This window comes from Jaculus jaculus, chromosome 17, assembly GCF_020740685.1.
Source record: "Jaculus jaculus isolate mJacJac1 chromosome 17, mJacJac1.mat.Y.cur, whole genome shotgun sequence".
Taxonomy (NCBI): domain Eukaryota; kingdom Metazoa; phylum Chordata; class Mammalia; order Rodentia; family Dipodidae; genus Jaculus; species Jaculus jaculus.
In genome coordinates, this window is record NC_059118.1 from 14,593,096 (window position 1) to 14,613,085 (window position 19,990).

Here is a 19,990-nt window from a genome sequence, read left to right on the forward strand (position 1 = left end):
GAGAGATAGCTTAGGCACACCGTGGAAATGCACCCTATGTTCTGGATGGTTCTCTTTCACTCCACTGTGACCCATTCTATGATTATGTTTCTTCTAAAGCAGTGAGTTTTAAAGATGCCATCTAAGATACATAACTGTGCATAGAAATTAAAAAAAAAATTTAACCTGTGAGTGACATTAGTTTTCATCAAATAAACTGTGATGGTGATTCCCTGACAGGAAAAGACTAAAGATACCAAATATCAGTGAAATGTAGAACCGCTATTCACTGCTAATTCAAATATTACACTAAGGTTACATTTCTTTTCTTACCCATGCATGTCTATATTCATTCTCCAAATAACTTCTGCAGTTAATCAATATAAATTGTAAACCATTGTTTTATCTTTAACTTTGATGTATGAAAAATGACTAACAGTTAAGCACTGTCTCAATGGCAAAGCATTGTCACGTTTGGTCTGGCCAAGCCATGTGTAGAGGCACACACCTGCCTTCTCAACCCTCAGGAGGCAGAAGTAAAAGAGTGATGCGTTGGAGGCCAACCTGAGCTACATAGCCAACCATTGTCTCTATAATAAAGCAAGTATCAGGGATATACCTTAGTGGTTGAGCACTTGTCTATATTCAAGGCTCTGGGTTCAACTTAAAACTTTACAAATAATAAAAAAAAAGTTTTTTAAGAGGAGCTGGAAAAATAGCTCAGCCATTAAGGCACTTGCCTGCAAAGCCTGATGACTGAGGTTTGATTTCCCAGCACCCACATAAAGCAAGATGCACAAGGTGGTGCATGCATCTGGAGTTCATTTGCAGCAGCTGGAAGTCCTAGCATGCCCTTTCTCTCACTCTCACTCTTGTTCTCTCTCCCTCCCTCCCTCCTCTTTCTCTCTCTGCTTTAAAATAAATAAAAGTACCTTATAACAAAATAGAAAACAAACATCCTGACCAGTTGTTTATATATATTCAGCCACAAGCGATGAGAAATAATTCTTAACCTTAGTGCTGGAGAGATGGCTCAGCAGTTAAAGGCATTTGCTTACAAAGCCTGATGCTCTGGATTCGATTCCCAGTACCCGCGTAAAGCTATATGCACAAAGTGGCATATATGTCTAGAGTTCATTTGCAGCAAAAGAAGACCTTGGCACACCTATTCATTCTCCCTCTCCCTCTCTCTCTCTTCTCCTTCTTTCTCAAATAAATAAATATTTGTTTTTAAAATCCCAATATTTTCTCCTGACACTTAGTTTTTTATATGTAGACTTCTCTGGGAGTTGGGCATTTGGGTCTATAAAAACAGGTCAGTAATCCATAGTGTTAAGTGATACTGTGATCATGAATCTGCTCAGTGCGTAACCTCCAGTAACCTCACTTGCACTGGGATCCCCCCACTCCATCTGAAGTTGTGACTGGCACTTTTGATAACCTTCCACTGTAACCCCTAAAGCCATCCTGGATCTATTCAGTGTCTAGGGAAGAACCGATGGTCTCTGGAATGAAATGCCCCCGCATGGTTTCCCTTCAACTCCATATACCACCACACCCCCCCTCCCAGCTCATGGGACCACCTTGATCCAGTCTCCAGAGACTAAGTTTCTTATCTGTCTCTTGTCACCATAGCTCATGAGAATAGTTCAAGATAAATGGTCCTCAAGTGCCCAGTAGAAACAATCTTATCCCAGATTCACTCTGAAAGGCAACCTCTTTCATCCTCTCATTGTTTCTCCTGGCATTTATTTCAGTATTTCTCAACACATTGCTTCAGCTGCTCTTTATTGATTAATCAGACAATTGTTGGCTTTGTGCCATAGAAGATAAGGATTCAGCTCTCGGGCTATTAACACCATACTCTCTCCTTTCTTTCTTATCCTGACCTTTACAAAAGAGGTATATCACAGTCTTTCTCCCTTGCTCTCTTCTTCTCAAATAGTTGTTATCACAGTCCTGTGCTAAGTAGAAGGTCACTTTAGACACTATGAATAACTATCGTTAATTTCTGACTCTAGTATTATACTATGACTATGTTTCTTTCATTCATTGTGTGTATTTTATTTTCCCTCAAATTAAAAACCACCTTTTCACCTTCTTAACTTTTCATGTTTATAATTTTTAAACGCTTTCTATTATAAAAATCCAGACTTCACAGACACCAACAAACTTTTAAATTCTTTTTCTTCCCGTCTATTGCCTTACTTCATCTTGTAGCTCCATTCTGGGGGTACTGCAGAGTTGTTATGGAGGGGATCTGCCTTACCTCAATGCCACCTGTATTTGCAGTACATCAGATATCTGTGTGTACAGTATCTACACACACACACACACACACTGCATCTACTGTAGAGAGTACTCATCTGCAGTGGCTGCAGCAGAAAGTCGGGTGCCCCTCTCCATCACTTTTCCACCCATCTTGTTTTAGCCAGAGTCTCTTACTAATCCTGATTCTCACTGGTTTTCTGGGATCCCCAATGATTCCGGGGTCTCTGTCCCACTGTGGGACTGGGAGTACAGAAATATGTGGCCATGCCTAATTGCTTTACCTGGGTCTGGAGTTTTGTCCCTGTGTGGTCTCAAGACCCCTCAGGCTCTAATGCTTGCCCAGGAAGCCTCTTAACTGCTGAGCCATCTCCCAGCATCTGATTTTTGTTGTTTGACCCTTAGCTTATTCCATCACTTTTCTGAAGCACATTGTCCAGTAGTTTCTTTTTTTTTTCATTTATTTTTAAGAAAGAACACATAGAAAGTATATATTCTGAATCTCTAAAGTTTGGAAAATAGCTTTATTCTACCTTCACATGTATTTGGTAATTTGGCTGAATATAAAATTCTAGGTCAGAAATTGTTTTCTGTCGGAACTTGGAATTTGACTCTTCTTGAAGTTCTGTGGTCTTCCAGTTTCGAAGTCGCTCCTGAGAACCCCAGTGATCATGTCTTCTGCTAAACTTCCTATGAGCTTCCACTGGCTTCCCATCTCCTGAATCGATGTTCAACTCACCTCTGTTCTTGCTGCTCAGCATGGGAAGCTATTATTTCCCACAGGGTAACTTTGGTGGGATTCAGCATGACCAAGTGACATAGTTCATGTGACTATTCCCAAAATCCACTGACATCTTTGTTTCCAGGCAGTTAAACCTAACACAGACCTTGTACATTGAATTTTCAGTGTTATTATGGAAAAGTCAAATGTATTCAGCAGAAACTGTACTTCAAATTTTGAACTTTTCCCAGGCCAATTACCAATATAGCTGTAAAATAGTAAAATACTATTTTTCTTTCTTTCTTGTGTATATGTGTGTACATGCCCATGTATATGTGAGTGCTTGGTGACATGCATGCATGTGTGCATGTGGAGGCAAAAGACAGCCTCAAGTGTCACCCACAGGAAGGTTTTCCCACCTCCTCTGAGACAAAAATCACTGACCTAATTGGGCCAGATTGACCGGCTGGTAATATCCAGGGATCTTCCTGTCTCCACCTCCCCAGCTCTGGGATTATTACAGACACACACCGCCATGCTCAGCCTTTTTACATGGGTACTGGGGTTCAAACATGACTGCAAGGTAAGCCCTCTACCCCCAGCTCTCTCCCCAGCACCACAACTTTAAAACATTCTCTTACGATGCTGGACAACGGCTTGGAGGTGCAGCTCTTAGACAGCCACCTGGTCACGAGATAAGCAACCAGTTCTCTATGTGCACTGTTCACATCAGCTAGTATGCATGGTTGGGTAAGAGTATTCAATCAATTTTTGACTGGCAATATTTCCGATTTGTGATGAGTGTATCAGGACATAATCCCACTATAATTCAAGGACTGCCTGTATTTTCATAGGGTTCTATTATCCACCCTGGTCATAAGCAGGCAGTTCTCATTTGATGACGAGGTAGCTTAGGTTTCAGAAATATCATCTGCTTTCTTAACTTTGAAGAGGCAGCATGGACATATTAAAGTTTAAAACTATTTCTCGGGCTGGAGGAATGACTTAGTGATTAAAGGCACTTGCCTGTGAAGCCAAAGGACCCAGGTTCAATTCTCCAGGACCCACATTAGCCAGATGCATAGGGGGTGCACACTTCTGGAGTTCGTTTGCAGTAGCAGGAGGTCCTGGCATGCCTGTTCCCTCTCTTTCTCTCTCTCTCAAATAAATAAACATATAAAAGTATTTCCCACTCTTCAGGCTTAAGGGAGACATGCGGCAATAGTGGTGGAAGTCACGAGCAATAAAACAAAGTCAGACAGTGGCTTCTCCAAGTCCTGCTACAATAAACTAACGGTACGGCTGCGGTGTGAGTCATTCCTTTGAGCTGTTCTCAGGACTTCAGCGTGCACAATTTCCTCCTCAGTCATGCTTGTTATCGCACTGTGGAAATGAGAACACCTAAAACCAAATAATTGCCGGTGGTCTGACTCATACAGAGCAGTGGACTATGAGAACCGACAGAGAAGCCAAAATCACCATGGCTGGGTCTGAGGGGGAATACACATATATAATCATACACGTATGGGAATACACATATATAATGATACAGTTTCAGAATATAGAACACAATGAAACTACTTTCCTCTTTGAAGTCCATGCCTGCCTTCCCACATAGGCACAAAATAGGGAATGAAAAACAAGCGAAGCGCTTTCCAAGCCCAGCCTTTGAAAACATAGCGCTCTTCCAGCTACGCGGCGGCTCTCAGAAAGCAAGGGGCTCTTACACCCGCGTTTCAGAACACGCCACGCACCCGGTAAACACAGCGCGCGTGTGTCACTTCAGCTTTCGGTGGGCAGTTGTAGCCCCACACAGGCCTTGTGCTCAGCGATGCTTGCAGAAGGGAGCTTTCAGGCGATGCCTTGTGGTCCGCTGCTTTTTCCAGGTGAATTTCAGATCCTCTGTGCTTCGTTGTTGTATTAGGTAATAAATACCAGCTTCCTCTTCATGCAGGCTAAGTAACCCCTCAAAATTGCCAGGAAATATCTGAGCTAAGCAGTGAGTGAGTAAAAGTAGGCTGGATCTCTTCGGATTTGGGGCAAACGATCCTCCCTCTTAGATCCTCTAGCATCTTAGCGTTCAGGTTAAATCATGCATGTTGGTGGCCCCTTTAAGCTCTCGAACACTGTCAAAGGATTAGTTTCCATAAACTGTCTTGAACCAGTCACCATCGCTGCGCTACACATGCAACTACGGAAGAATTTATTACTTTATTCATTGTAAAAAGCTAAGCACGGCCACATGTGGCTGTAATCTCAGTTGTAGGGGGTTGGGGCAGGCGGAGCCCAGGTAAGAGAATCACTGGGGCTTGCTGAAATGGTAGCTCCAGGTTCAGTGAAAAACTCCATTTCAAGGAAACAAGCAGAAGAGTGGTAGAGGAAAACACCCAATGTTCTCTGGCCTCAGCACCTGTGCAGATAAGGCACACATATGTGCATATATTATACATGTTACATTATACATGTGCATACATTAGGCATATACATTATACATGTGCATATATTATACATATACTACCACACACACACGCACACACACACACACTATACAAAAAGACAGGGGTACCTGCTGAGAGCCTTCTAAGCAAGAGAGAGACAGGAAATGCAGTTATAATTCTAAAGTATGTCTCAGGCTACTGTCTATAAATTGGAACAGAAAAGGGCAAAAACAGATGAAGGGGGCTATGGACAGTGACGATGAGGGAGAGTGGTGGGGAAAAGGATGGATTTTGTCACATCTTCCTTGCAGGTCTATAGTCAACCACAGTATTCAGTGTGATGCCTGTGGCTTCATGATTCACCCTAACACGGACACATCTGCACTCACCCCTCCACTCTAGAGACCATATTGCTGGAGTGGGCTCCCCTGCAGGTGGCTTTCTTGGGCATCGTTCCACGTCACTCGCGGCTGGTCCCGAGGAGCACACGCCTTCCGACCTCCTGCACCCTTTCCTACCAAATGAGAGCCATGCTTGCAAAGCCATCTGTCCTCACAGGCTTATCACCCAACTTTGTCACCTTACCATTTTCCCAACCCACATCCATGTGTCCCACAAGATCCAGGAAACACAAGCCAGGCACTGCAGAGTGTCTCCCTGAAGACCTTTAGGTGGGACTGAGTTGACAAGACAGCCCCTCCAACCCTTTGCATTGTGGCACATGGAAGAAAGATGAGACTTGGACCCAAAGGGTTCCAGAGAGAAATCCTCTCCTGACTCCCTCAATTTCCTTCCTGGGTTCTAAAGTGTTGCGATTCCTGGTCATCTGCTTGGGCCTGACCACTTCCTTCTGGCACCACTTGTTCTGAGTACTCCTGTTCTGGACTGCACGGAGGCAGAAAGCATCCAGGTCTAATGTCCTGTAGCCTCCACCCGCCACCCACAGGAGGTCCCCCAGCCTACCTGCCTCCCTCCACTGCTCCTGTCTTGGGCCTCAGTGCAGCACCGCAGTTACTAGGCTGCTGGTTCTTTGCCTCCTACCCCCCCTCTGCCTCCTTCCTTTTTAACCCCATAATGGCAAAGCTTGGCTCAGGATCCACGTGACTGTGCACCAAAGGTTTTGTGGCAACCAGCCTTCTTCCTATTTCCCTAGGCACGTGTGGTTTCTGACAGAGTCCCGCACTCCCTAACCATGGGAAGACTATGGGCCTCCTTTCCCACATACCCTGCCATCCATCTTCACCAGTTTTCTGAGAGCCCAAATCCTACGTTAGACTCATCATCACTCAGAATCAGGAGAGGAGAAAACGATAACCTATATGGACAGCAAAGAGTGTGGATTTTAGGGCTGGGGAGATGGTTTAGTGGTTAAAGACTCTTGCTTGCAAAGCCTGATGACCTGGGTTCAAGTCTCCAGTGGCACATGAGTCTGGAATTCACTTGCAGCATCAGGAGGCCCTAACATGCCCATGCTTTCTCTTTCTCCCCGTCTTTTCTCTCTCTCTCTCTCTCTCCCTCCATCCCTTCTTCTTCTCTCTCTCAAATAAATAATTTTAAATATTTGATTTGTTTATTATTTGAGAGAAAGAGAGGGGGAAAAAAAGAGGCAGACACAGAGAGAGAATGGGTGTGCCAGGACCTCTAGCTACTGCAAACAAACTCCAGATGCACATACACCCCCTTGTGCATTAGACTTATGTGGGTTCTGGGGAATTGGACCTGGGTCCTTAAGCTTCTCAGGTAAGTGCCTTAACTGCTAAGCCACCTCTCCAGCTCTCAAATAAATATTTTTAATGTGGATTTTACTAGCTTGAATTAAAAAAAGGAAACAAATAAAGTAAAGATGTCTCAGATTTACTAGCACATGAATACGAAAAAAATGTAGAGAGAACCAGAGCTGATACCTGAGGTAAAAAAAAACATAGGTGTAGGGGACAGAATCTATCTTTGTTGTTGTTGTGGAAATTTCATTAAAAAAAAAAAAAATCCCAGGGGCTGGAGAGATGGCTTAGCTGTTAAGGCGTTTGCCTGCAAAACCAAAGGATCCTAGTTTAATTCTCCATGACCCACGTGAGCCAGATGCACAAGGGGGCGCAGGCATCTGGAGTTTGTTTGCAGTGGCTAGAAGCCCTGACATGCCCATTCTCTCCCTCAAATAAATGTATAAAATCTATTTAAAAAAAAAAAAATCCCTGTAAAGAATTACCTAGCTAGAGGCGTAGATCTTTCTCAGCAATTGGAAATCGGTCAGTAGAATAGGGCAGGTTGTCTCTAACCAGAGTTTTCCATGTGCCTGACAGGAACAAATGCCAAGCACGGACTGCGCTGCCGCGCCTGCAAGATGGGCGTCCACCACAAGTGTGTGGACGGCCTCGCTCCCCAGCGGTGCATGGGCAAGCTGGTAAGGGCTTGTCGCCGCCAACTGCTCATTGCCGGGACAAAATGCCTATGGAAGGGAAGGGCTTATTCTGGCTTACATTTTTGTTGTTGTATCTTCAAGGTAGGGTCTCGCTCTAGCCCAGGTGACCTGGAATTCACTATGTAGTCTCAGGCTGGCCTCGAACTCATGGCGATCCTCCTGCCTCTGCCTCCCGAGTGCTGGGATTAAAGGTGTGCACCACCACGCCCAATTTGGCATTCACTTTTGACGTCTGCCATGGGTGGGGGAAAACATGGCCAGAGCAGACAGCCAGCACCCCATTTTCACATCTACTGAATGGAAGTAGAAAACTCAAAAGGCTAAGTGGAGCTACACTATAACACCCCAAGACCTGTCACCCCAGCAACACACCTCCTCTAGCTGGGCTCTACCTCCTAAAGGTTCCACAAGCCCTCCGAACAACGCCAGCAACTGCAGATGAAGGATTCAAGCACATGAGTCTGTGGGTGACATTTTACATTCGAACCACCACAGGACCAATGCCAGATGTAACCCCCAGAACTCCCTGGCCAGCTCTCCTGCCTGCCCCAATGACCCAATGAGGCTGTCCTTCAGAGGAGCTGTGTCAAGCCCATGCTCAAATGCGCCTCACTGGAAAAGAGTCAGGTTCCTTGACCGAGTGGTCAGCTTTCCCCACCTGGGCTTTCCTCAGCTCTAACAACATAAGCCTCTAATCCCGAGATGGTTCAGGTTCTCAAGGTGGAAGTTAATGCATCACAGGAGCCCCTTCAACCAGAGGCAAGGTAGGGTGCTTTGTTACCCCACATTTCACTAACCTTCAGCTCCATGGATGCCAAGCCAGGCCTGGAGTTTACCCCTCACAGATTTGCACATAGTGATAAGACCCTACTTCAGAGTGAGAGAAACATGCTGGCCAGAGTAAAGGCCATCATCACAATGTTGGAGCATTCTGGTTAAGCCATCTCAGTGGCGTGGGCCTCAGTCCTGTTGTGACCCAGAGAACATTTGAAGGTCCTTCAAACCAGCATGGTCAAAGGATGACTGCACATACCGCAGAGAATAAATAACCATCTCCTGAGAATGTCACATCACGGAAATTAAATCCCATTATCTTTGATGGCTCTGTGGAAAATACTCAGGATAGGTGCAGACAGTGTTCTGACAGTAGAATGTCACCCCAAGACCTTCCTCCAGGGCTGGGTAGTTGTACCCGTCCCTACCTCCTCCAATCACTGGAAGTGGTCACACAAAGACAGATAGTGCTTTCCAGAACCAAGTGAGAGAATCCAAGATGTTTGCAGGAACCAGGTCACCTATATCCCTCCTGCCCTGGAGTGCAGTAAGTCCTGATTCTTGCAAAGTCCCCTAGCTAATTCTGTATTGCAGCGGTCCCTTCTCTTAAACTCCTGCCTGTCTTGTTCCGGCCCCTTCGGCTTTCCCAGAATATGGTGTCCACAAAGGTAAAAGGCCCTGGGTGAGAGGCCAGAAAACATCAGAATGTGGAGAGAGCAGAGACTGGGAAACTGGTGATGTTCTGAATAAATACAAGGGTCCTCTGGACTTCCCTGAGCTCTACTTCCCCCTGCCCTGAACTTTCATAATTTTAAGGACCCAAGAGAAAGAAAAATAAAAACCGTCATGAAATACATAAAAGCGGTGCATTGATGCCCTGGGAAATAATGGGGTTCCTGCACATTGCAGGGGGGTGTCAGGAGGCGGCGGGAGGCAGAGCTGGTGAGGCCGGGAGCTTGCCTTCTGCGCGAACCAAAGCTTGTCGCCAGCTGCTCTTCCCTCCCCCTTCCCCTCAGTGGTGAACTAGAAAATTGATAGGACACATCAGCACTTGAAAAGGAGAAAAAAAAAAACAGCTGGCTTTATTTTTAGAATTGTTACATGGTTTTCTCCATTTTCTCCATTTTTTTTCTGTAACCATGAAGCCCTTCTCTTTTTCATTCTCTCTGCAGCCCAAGGGCTTCCGACGTTACTACAGCTCCCCCTTGCTCATTCACGAACAGTTCGGGTGCATTAAAGAAGTCATGCCCATCGGTGAGTTGGGACCGTGACGCATGTGCGCACATATTTAAAAGCCCATGCTGAGAATGGGAACTCGGTGAATATTAATTCTTACCCACTCCTGGCAATGGACTTCTTTTACAATATCCTTTAGTTTGCCTCTGATTTCTTATTGGTTTATCAGTTTTATAAATTCATTAATTTGCTTTTGAATTTTAAGTTCTGTGTACATGTGTGTGCTTTTTGGTTTGTTGTTGTTGTTGTTGTTGTTTGGTTGCTTGTTTTATTTTATTTTCTGTTCCTGAAAATCTCTATGCCTATGGTGGGACTGATGTTAAACTAGAAATTTATAAACCATAAAGCTTTCCATTAGATGAAGGCGGTCAATTTTCATACTCTTTTTCTATGGGAGGGGTCGGGAGAGAACTGGCGCACCAGGGCCTCCAGCCACTGCAATCAATCTGCAGACCCGTGGGCAACTCTGTGCACATATGCGACCTTGTGCGTCACCTTTGTGCGTCTGGCGTATTGGGATCTGGAGAGTAGAACCTGGGTCCTCAGGCTTCACAGGCAAGCGCCTTAACCGGCAAGCCATTCCTCCATCCCCTGTACTCTTTTTGGCGTGTATGTGGTAAGCATGTTTGCATGTGTGTAAGCACACATGCATGCACATAAATATGTAAGTGCAGAGACCAGGGGTCAGTATCGAGTGCCCCCCCACCCCCGTCCCACACTAGCTGATTTGTTATGGCAAGGGCTCTGGGGTGCACGGATTTGGCTAGACCAGGTGTCCAGCAGGCTCCGGGGAGCGCCGCTGTCTCCACCTCCCCAGCGATGGGACCACAGACGTGCACCTCCATGCAGTGCACATGGCATGTAAAACCTTTTCCACTGCTGCTGGGTGATCCGGGCCCGGGTCCACATTGCCTGTGCGGCATCCACCTTACAGAGCGAGCCAGGCCCGGCTGCAGACAGCCCGCTTCTGCTCTCTGAGGGGAGCCTTTCTCCTTTCTGCTGTTGGCAGCTTGTGGAAACAAGGTGGACCCCGTCTACGAGACGCTGCGCTTCGGCACGTCGCTGGCCCAGAGGACCAAGAAGAGCAGCTCCGGCAGCGGCTCCGACTCGCCCCGCAGAACCTCGGTAACCAGCCTTTGCTTTCCATCCCGGGTGCCCTGGGGTATCCGAGCAGGGCTGGCCTCGGGCAGGAAATCTCACCAAGTTTGCACCCCCTTCTCCCCACTAAGGGTTATCTTTCTGCTGCCCACACTCAGAGAGCCTGTCTTTCCTGCTCACAGACCCTCTTCCGTGAATCTTCCCATGCAGCTGCCCTCCTCCAGCCTCCTGCCGGCTTTGCAAAGTGTGTCCATCAACCAATAGGGAATATTTGGCTCAAACAGAGCAGAAAAAAAAAGCCCTGTTTGCCTCTCTCCTTGCAGCTACATCCCAGTTCAGAGAAAACGGCTTCCCACGTGTTGTGAGGCCTTTCTAAGGTAGAGGACATCCCTTGATTTTATATATATTAAAAAAAAAAAAAAAAAAAAAACCAGCCTTCCCAGAGGTGCTTTTCCTGTAACTCAGGGGGAACCTCACTCCAAGGGCACTCACCTTTCCAAATACTTCCCTTAGGCTTTATCTGATCCAAAAAGACTGCCGGGGAGTCAGGGCGGCCCACGCCTTTAATCCTAGCGCTTGGGGCGCTGAGGTAGGAGAATCACCATGAGTTCAAGGCCAGCATGAAACTACTTAGTTAATTCCAGGTCAGCCTGAGCTAGAGCGAGACCCTACCTCGGAAAAAAAAAAAAAAAGAAGAAGAAGAAGAAGAAAGAAAGAAAGAAAGAAAAGAAAAGGAAAGGAAAGGAATGGGCTGGAGAGATTACTCAGCGGTTAAGGTACTTGCCTGTGAAGCCTAAGGACCCAGGTTCAATTCCCCAGTACCCACGTAAGCCAGATGCACAAGGTGGCTTATGCATCTGGAGTTCGTTTGCAGTGGCTGGAGGCCCTGGCGCGCCCATTCTCTCTCTCTCTGTCTCTCTTTCAAATAAATAATAATAAACTGGCCCACACGTTGCAGTGACCTGGGGTTACTCTTCCTCTGGATGCCCTGTTCGGAATTTCCAACCATGCTCCAAGAGGGCCTTCAAATCCGCAGCCCTTTCAGAAGGCCACCAATCCTCCTACGTAGAGGAAAAAGACCCTCCCGTTCACATTGCCACTTTAGGGCATACTGTGCCCAGCTGCTGGTTCCTGTGACACGGCACTTGCGAGGTTGGGAACTTTCAGGCAAGACCCAGATGACCTCTACGCGGTCCGGCCCTCTGGCCCCTGACTTCAGCTTTGGAAAGTGCAGCCTCTGCGCATGAGTATGACGTCATTCGTCATTCACCATCACTTAGCTTTGCTGGCCTTGGTTCCCTCAGGAAACGTTCGTTGGTTTTTTTTCTTTTCTCACGGATGGCATTGTTCTGAGAGTTTCAGGGAGACAAAGGCAAATCAAATTCTACTTAAATTACCTGTCACTGCCTCTTTTACCCCAAGTCCTACTTGCCTCAGTGGAAGGAAACAGAAACAATGAATTGGTATTCTTAAGTAATTTGGCCTTCTCCTGCAGTTAAGGAGATGTTAATGAACTTCAGGCCTTCACCATTCCCTGACACAGCCACTTCCCACATGGCGGAGCAGTCTGGCACACCTATTTTCTCCCTAGGCCATCCGTTCTCCTAAAGCCGTGGAGCAATTGCTTCACATTGTTAGGAAGCCGCCTTCTATTCCAAATCATTATGTTTTCTTTTCTTTGGGGGGGGGGGTTCGAGGTAGGGTCTCACGCTAGCCCAGGCTTACCTGGAATTCACTATAGAGTCTCGGGGTGGCCTCAAACTCATGGCAATGCTCTTACCTCTGCCTCCCGAGTGCTGGAATTAAAGGTGTGTGCCACCACGCCCAGCTCTCATTATGTTTTCTTTAACATGCTTTTAAATGTTCTAGAATATAAACTGAGGCATGGTTTGGGGGAGGACAGCAAAAAGTGAATTTAAGAAACCATTCTGGGCATGAGTTACCTAGGTTATGAATAATTTTTTTTAATTTTATTTTTGAAAGAGAGAGAGAGAATGGACACACCAGGGCCTTTCAGCTACTGGGGATGAACTCCAGATGTGTGAGGCCCTTGTGCGCATGTGTGACACCGCACACTTGCGTCACTTTGCGTCTGGCTGTGTGGGACCTGGAGACTTGAGCATGTGTTCTTTTCAAGCAAGCGCCTTAACTGCTAAGCCATGTCTCCACCCCAGTATTTTATCTATTTATTTGCGAGAGAGAAAGAGAATGGGCACACCAGGGCCTCTAGCCACTGCAAATCAACTCCAAGACACGTGTGCCACCTGTATGTGAGTACTAGAATACTGAGCCTGGATCCTTTGGCTTTGCAGGCAAGCACTTTATAACCCTCAATCCATCTCTGCAGACTACAAAGGTCTACTATGGGCTGTCACACCAGCACTAGGGAGGCAGAGACAGGTAGATCTCTGGAGCTCTCTGGACAGCCAGTTTAGTCCAATCAGTGAGCTCCAGGGCCATGAGAAATCCTGTCTCAGAAAGAGATGGACATCTTTTCTGAGGATGGAACCCAAGGTAGTCCTCTGACCTACACACATCTGTGCCCCCACATGCATACAAACATGCGCACATGCAAACCACATGTGTACACACATACAAAAAAAACCTATAGTTTTATTAAAAATCAGGAACATGGGCTGGAGAGATTGTTTAGTGGTTAAGCACTTGCCTGTGAAGCCTAAGGACCCTGGTTCGAGGCTTGATTCTCCAGGACCCACATTAGCCAGATGCGCAAGGGAACACACGCGCCTGGAGTTCGTTTGCAGTGGCCAGAGGCCCTGGCGCACCCATTCTCTCTGTCTCTCTATCTGCCTCTCTCTCTCTCTCTCTCTCTCTCCATCATTTTCAAATAAATAAATAAAAATAGAAAACAAAAAATTAAAAAAAAATCAGGAACAAAAGGCATGCGTGGTGGTGCACACCTTTAATCCCAGCACTTGGGAGGCAGAGGTAGGAGGATCACCATGAGTTCGAGGCCACCCTGAGACTACATAGTGAATTCCAGGTCAGCCTGGGCCAGACTGAGCCCCTACCTTGAAAAAAAAAAAAAAAAATCAAGAACAGGACATGAGCAGAAATTCAGATTTCTCTTGGCTATTTGCTCCTGGGCAAAAGCCTACATCAGTTACTTTGTCATTTCTGGGGTAAAATACCTCAGAAACAGCTTATGGAGGAAAGAGATTATTCTGACTTACAGGGCACAGAAGGCCTCACATTGTCACATCATCAGGGAAGAAGTAGGGAGAGAGCCAGCAGGGACAGGCTATAAAACTTCAAGGCTACCCGCAGTGATCCGCTGCTTTCAGCAAGGCTCCACCTTAAAGGTTCCACAGCCTTCCTGAACAGCGCCACCACCTAGGATACAGCGCTCAAACATAGGAGCCAGTGAGTGTTGGGGGGGGGGGATTTTCCCCTCAAACCTGCCCAAAGCCTAACTGTGGTTGTGCACCTGGGCTCACCATTCAACACAGCACTGTCAAGGTCAACTCCCAGCCTGCTGCAGAGACCTGATGAAAGGCACGGTGACAGGAAGGAGAACACAGGTTCTCTGAAATCAGCCCACACGGACAAGGCAGCTTTCATCACATTCACAAGCACCATGAAATTCCATTTTGTCATTTTAAAAAAGATATTTTATTTACTTATTTATTTATTTGAGAGAAAGAGACAGAGAGAGAGAGAGAGAGAGAATGAGCATGCCAGTCAAACTCCAGACACATGTGCCACTTTGTGCATCTGGTCCTGGGGAACTGAACCGGGGTCCTTTGGCTTTGCAGGCAAGTAAGTGCCTTAATGACTAAGCCATCTCTCCAGCCCCTGCTTTCGCTGTTGTCACTGGCATCCGACCACTGTTCGGTGGGCTCGTGATGTGCCATTGCTCATGCCGTACTGTGTCCCCTTTCCTCCAAGACTTCAGATCTCGTGGAGGTTCCTGAAGAAGCTGATGGGCCAGGAGACGCGTCTGACCTAAGAACACGCAGCAACAGTGGTGAGTGAAGGAACACCCCTGCCCCGCCCACCTCCGCGTGCAGATGTGAGCGTGCGTGCTGTAGCCAAGGTGTGCCGGAGGCTGAGTCCATTCCCAGGCCCCTCCCTCTCTCTGCCGGCTCTGGAACCTGACATGAGCAAGAGTCTTAGTATTCTAGAAGGCAACCGGGCATCATCATTTCTGTGTGATTCTAGTGCCTCTATGTCCTGGTGCTCTGCCTCCTAAGCTCCCAGGCCTTCTGGCATGGCTATGCAGAGGCTCATGAGTCCCTCTCAAGTCTTTGTGAAACTGTTGTTTCCTCCACTGACCTGGATCAGATCTGGTAACCCCAGAACAGGGACACTACTTGGTGCACACATCTGAGGTAGGGGAAGCAGGTCAGTGATGACACTAACCAGGAAAGAAGAAATGCCCTTCCTTTCCTGGAAGACACTTAGACCTAATACATACATATATATATATATATATGTACACACACACACACACACACACACACACACACACACACACACATATATATATATATATATATATATATATATATATATATATATATGTACACACATACATACATATATATATATGGCTGGAGAGATGGCTCATGAGTTAAAGGTACTTGTTCACAACGCTTGCTGATCCCAGTTCAGTTACCCAGTCAACCATATAAGGCTGCATGTAAAACATGGCACAAACCTCTGGCATCCCATTTGTAGTGGCAAGAGTCCCTGGCATGTCCATACACACACACATACACACAATTTCTTTTGGAAAAAAAAAAACATATATTATCTACTTGGATAATTTTTTATCAATATTATATCTTCTATTAATAATCCTTTGTAGTGATTTCTAAAAGAGTTATGGAGTGCTAGTTATATAAATTGCTTGTTAGTATTTTGTTTTGTTTTGTTTTGGGGTTTTTTTTTTGTTTGTTTTTCGAGGTACAGTCTCACTCTAGCTCAGGTTGACCTGGAATTCACTATGAAGTCTCAGAGTGGCCTCGAACTCACAGCGACCCTCCTGCCTCTTCCTCAAGTGCTGGGATTAAAGGTGTGCGCCACCATGCCTGGCGTTTGTTCGTATTTTTAAATTTTTATTTATTTATTTGAAAAAGAGAGAAAGGGAGGCAATGGGTGCATCAGGACATCCAGCCACTGTAAATGAACTCCAGATGCATGCAGCACCTTGTGCATCTGGCTTACATGTGTCCTGGAGAATCGAACCTGGGTCCTTAGGATCTGCAGGCAAGCACCTTAATTGCTAAGGCATCTCTCCAGCCCTGCTTGCTAATATTAAAAGCCGCCTCTTGCTGTGCATGTGTGGGCGGGTACAGATGCACCTTCACATGAGTATGGAAGGATGGCAGAAGACAACTCTCAGTGGAATTCCCTCCTCCTGTTCCTTTTGAGACAGTGTCTCTTATTGGCTGTGGCTGTAGCTTGCTGAGTGGGCTGGACTGCCTGGTCAGCGAGCCCTAGGGATCCTCCTGTTTCCATCTCCTCAGGGCTGGGATTACCAGCACGTGCCACCATGCCTAGCATTTTTACCTGGGTTTTATTTTAATTTTTAAATTTTTATTTTAAATATTTTTATTTATTTGTTTATTTGAGAGAGATAAATGATAGATAGATAGATAGAGATTTAGATAGATAAATTTGGGTGTGCCAGGGCCTTGATTCACTGCAAGCAAAGTCCAGGAACATGTATCATGCGCATCTGGCTTTACCTGCGTCCTGGGGAATGGAACCTGGGTCCTTTGGCTTTGCAGGCCAGCTCCTAACCAATTTTTATTTATTTATTCTCTCCAACCCTCAAATAATTTTTTTTTTAAAAAAAACACATCTGTGAGGCATCTGCTATCACTAGCAAAAACACATCAGTCACAACATGTGTCCTCAACTGGCTTGGAGTCAAAGGGCAGGTCCTGACTCAGGTTAAGCCAAATGTGTTCTCATGGCAGAAGTGACCCTCCAGGCTCCAATCCCTGCACGCCTGTCTTGGACAGATTTTCCTCCTGGTCAGTGAACCTGGCCTCTTCCGGCCTGGAAGCAGAAACCTTTTTACCTGAGCCCCTTGGCCCCTTCACTGTAACCATCTTAGGAAGTCTGGTTTCCACATCCTGAACGCTGGGAATTCGCTATGTCTTTCCCTGGTGCTCCGCAAGTCCCAAAGGCCCCATGTGTTCAGCTGCCTCCAGGACTCAGCTGCATCAGCACCAGCATCCGCCATGTCCCCTTGACAAGTCCCCACAAACATCTGCTAACGTTCACTGCCAGGGCAAGGATTCTTTTTTTATCCTTATTATATATATCTTAATCTTTATTTCATTGAATTAGTCATAGATCATAAACAAAAACAAAATGTAAAGCATGTTATTTAAAGTATATCATAAAAAATTAAGTACAGCATATAGCAGGCATTGCACCAGGTACTTCAAAAACAAAATTATCTAAACAAGCATTAGTAAGGCAAGGGTTCTTTACCATCGCACAGAAAAACCGCGGTGTTGGAAGAAAGCAAGCATTTGCTGCTGGACACTTAGCAGTCTCCTGACAGAGACACATTACAGCAGGAAGGAACAGGAGCTCTCCTAGCTCACGTCTGTCTGGCATTGGCACATCCAGCAGCTGAATGGAGTTCACAACCTCAGACTTCAAGATCGCCAAAACTAAGTCCCCAGAGACTGGCGTATAAACCAGCTTCGCATGTTCCTGCCTCAAGTCTGGTCAGTCACTCAGTACCAAGTCTGATCTCTACCATCATCCCATTTTCTGATATTTTTTTCTTTTTTCTCCTCCACGAACTACCCTTGACATGTGGGATTTGGGCAAACCACTCTCTGGACTTCACTTAGTGACCATGTGATCTGGAGGCACAGGCTGGCCTCTCTCTACCTCAGTCACCCCATTGTAAAAAAAACTAAGATAATTATGATACTAGGTTTTTATAGCAAAAGCTAGGCTCCAGTAGTCAGAATAGGCTGGGCTTCACTACTCATCTGCAACAGACCAACAAAAAAGACAAATGATGGCAAAAAGCAGAGAAGGAAGATTTATTCAGTGTGGCCTCATTGGAAAGAAACTCAGATAAAAGAACCCAGTGGGGCCGGAGGGATGGCTTAGCAGTTAAGGCACTGGTCTGAAAGCTAACGGACCCAGGTTCAATTCTCCAGAACCCACATAAGCCAGATGCATAAGGTGGCACATGCCTGTGGCGTTTGTTTGCAGAGACTGAAGGCCTGGCACGCCCATTCCCCCCCCCCTTTCTCTCTTAAAAAAAATAAAATAAAATAAAAAATAAAAATAAAATATATTTTAAAAAGAACCCAATAATTCAAGTCCATCTTCAGGGTTATGACATGAGATTCAGGCTTAAATACAGGGCAAGAGGTGTCATTAAGTAGTTCGGCCCATCAATGACTCCTCATTAGCTCAGCTTCACTCGACACCGTGTCCCAATGTGTCCGTAAGTTATTATTCTGCTCGTTGGCGGTGCTGCCGAGCTTCAAGATTGTCCTCATCAGGAAGGTTTTGCTCTTCCTAGAACTCATGCTGACTCAAGAGGAAAGGTTAAGGACAATCACTTATTTCTAAGCTTCTGCAGCCAAGGCGCAGAAAGAAAATGAAGTCAGAGATGCCAGACCTTTATTCTGCTGTTAGTTCCCTCAGGGGCTCACGTGGGAAGCCAGTACTTTTCTGCAAAAGCAGCTTCCTCCTTCTTCTTTCGTCTAAGCTTCTTTCAGTAACTAAATCCACCAGGCTACTGGGATCGTTGAATGAGATAAGCAACACGATACCACACACACACACACACACACACGCACGCACACACACGTGCACACACGTACACGTATACACACACGCAAGCACATGCCCACATATACGTGCACGCGCACGCGCACGCGCGCACACAGGTGAGGCCAGGCTCAGGAGCATTGGGGTTTTATGCCGCGCCCCCCTCCATGGCTGTCGTCTCCTAAGCTCGGAGAGGAGCTGCCTCAGCTTGTACCCAGAGGCTCTCAGGTTCTTGTGTTCCCCAAATGAGACATTGCAGCGGAAGCAGCGGGAGTTTATTAAGGAACAGCACACTTCCAGGACGGCAGAGCTGCTCAGAGCACAGAAAGAAAGCTTAGGAGCTCAATGGTGGGGGTCCACAGAGTACTGGGCCTTGGGGCCCATTTGCAGAGCCTGAGCTTGCCCATGAATGCTGTTAAGTATTATACACACTTATACAAGCAATTTCACTTACCTCATGTCTTATAACCATCTTAAGTCTTCACCCAAGGGTGTGTGTATTAGTATCATAATGAGCCGTAGGTCACCTCAGCCACTGTGGGGTGCTTCTGCTGCACCAGGGACTGCCTTTATTGGGCCTTGCTGAAGTGTTTTCAGCCTTCCTCTGGTTTGCTCATATGCTTTTTTGTTTGTTTGTTTGGTTGGTTGGTTTTGGTTTTCCAAGGTAGGGTCTCACTCTGGCTCAGGCTGACCTGGAACTCATTCTGTTGTCTCAGGGTGGCCTCGAACCCATGGCGATCCTCCTACCTCTGCCTCCCAGGTGCTGGGATTAAAGGCGGGCGCCATTACGCCTGGCTTCATATGCTGATTTTTGTAAGGCCTCGAGTAAGGTCTTCCAGAGCTCGCAGTCTATTCCATTCTCCTGCCCCAGAACAGCCACCTTAAAGCTGACACACAAGGTCGTTTTGTTTTGTTTGAAGTAGAGTCTCGCTCCAGTCCAGGCTGACCTGGAATTCACTATATAGTCTCAGGCTGTCCTCGAACTCATTGCAATCCTCTTATCTCTGCCTCCTCTGAGTGCTGAGATTAAAGGCGTATGCCACCATGCCCAGCTATTCTTTGTTAGCCAACGACCCACCTCCACCTCACCAGTCTCTGCTCAGTAAACAGGAATTCCATTTGAAGAGCTGATGAGGCCAAATTCCAAATTCCTTGGTGTCAGCCCCAACTCTTCTTTGCGGCTCTCACAGTTCCACATCTAACCCTTCAGCGATCCACCCATCCGTAGCACCTCAGAATACCCATGGAAGGCTCACCGTTTCACTCCCTGACTCA

At 46.4% G+C, this 19,990-nt stretch overlaps 1 protein-coding gene across 2 annotated transcripts in view; it reads left to right on the forward strand.

The window, feature by feature from the left end:
- Stac (SH3 and cysteine rich domain) overlaps window positions 1–19,990 on the forward strand; it is a 153,606-nt gene that overhangs the window by 88,276 nt on the left and 45,340 nt on the right. For both annotated transcript variants that reach the window (XM_045136795.1, XM_045136796.1), the window contains 4 exons: window positions 7,707–7,807; window positions 9,772–9,853; window positions 10,845–10,960; window positions 14,843–14,921. In XM_045136795.1, the coding sequence (XP_044992730.1) occupies window positions 7,707–7,807; window positions 9,772–9,853; window positions 10,845–10,960; window positions 14,843–14,921 (378 nt within the window). The remainder of the gene's footprint in view (window positions 1–7,706; window positions 7,808–9,771; window positions 9,854–10,844; window positions 10,961–14,842; window positions 14,922–19,990) is intronic.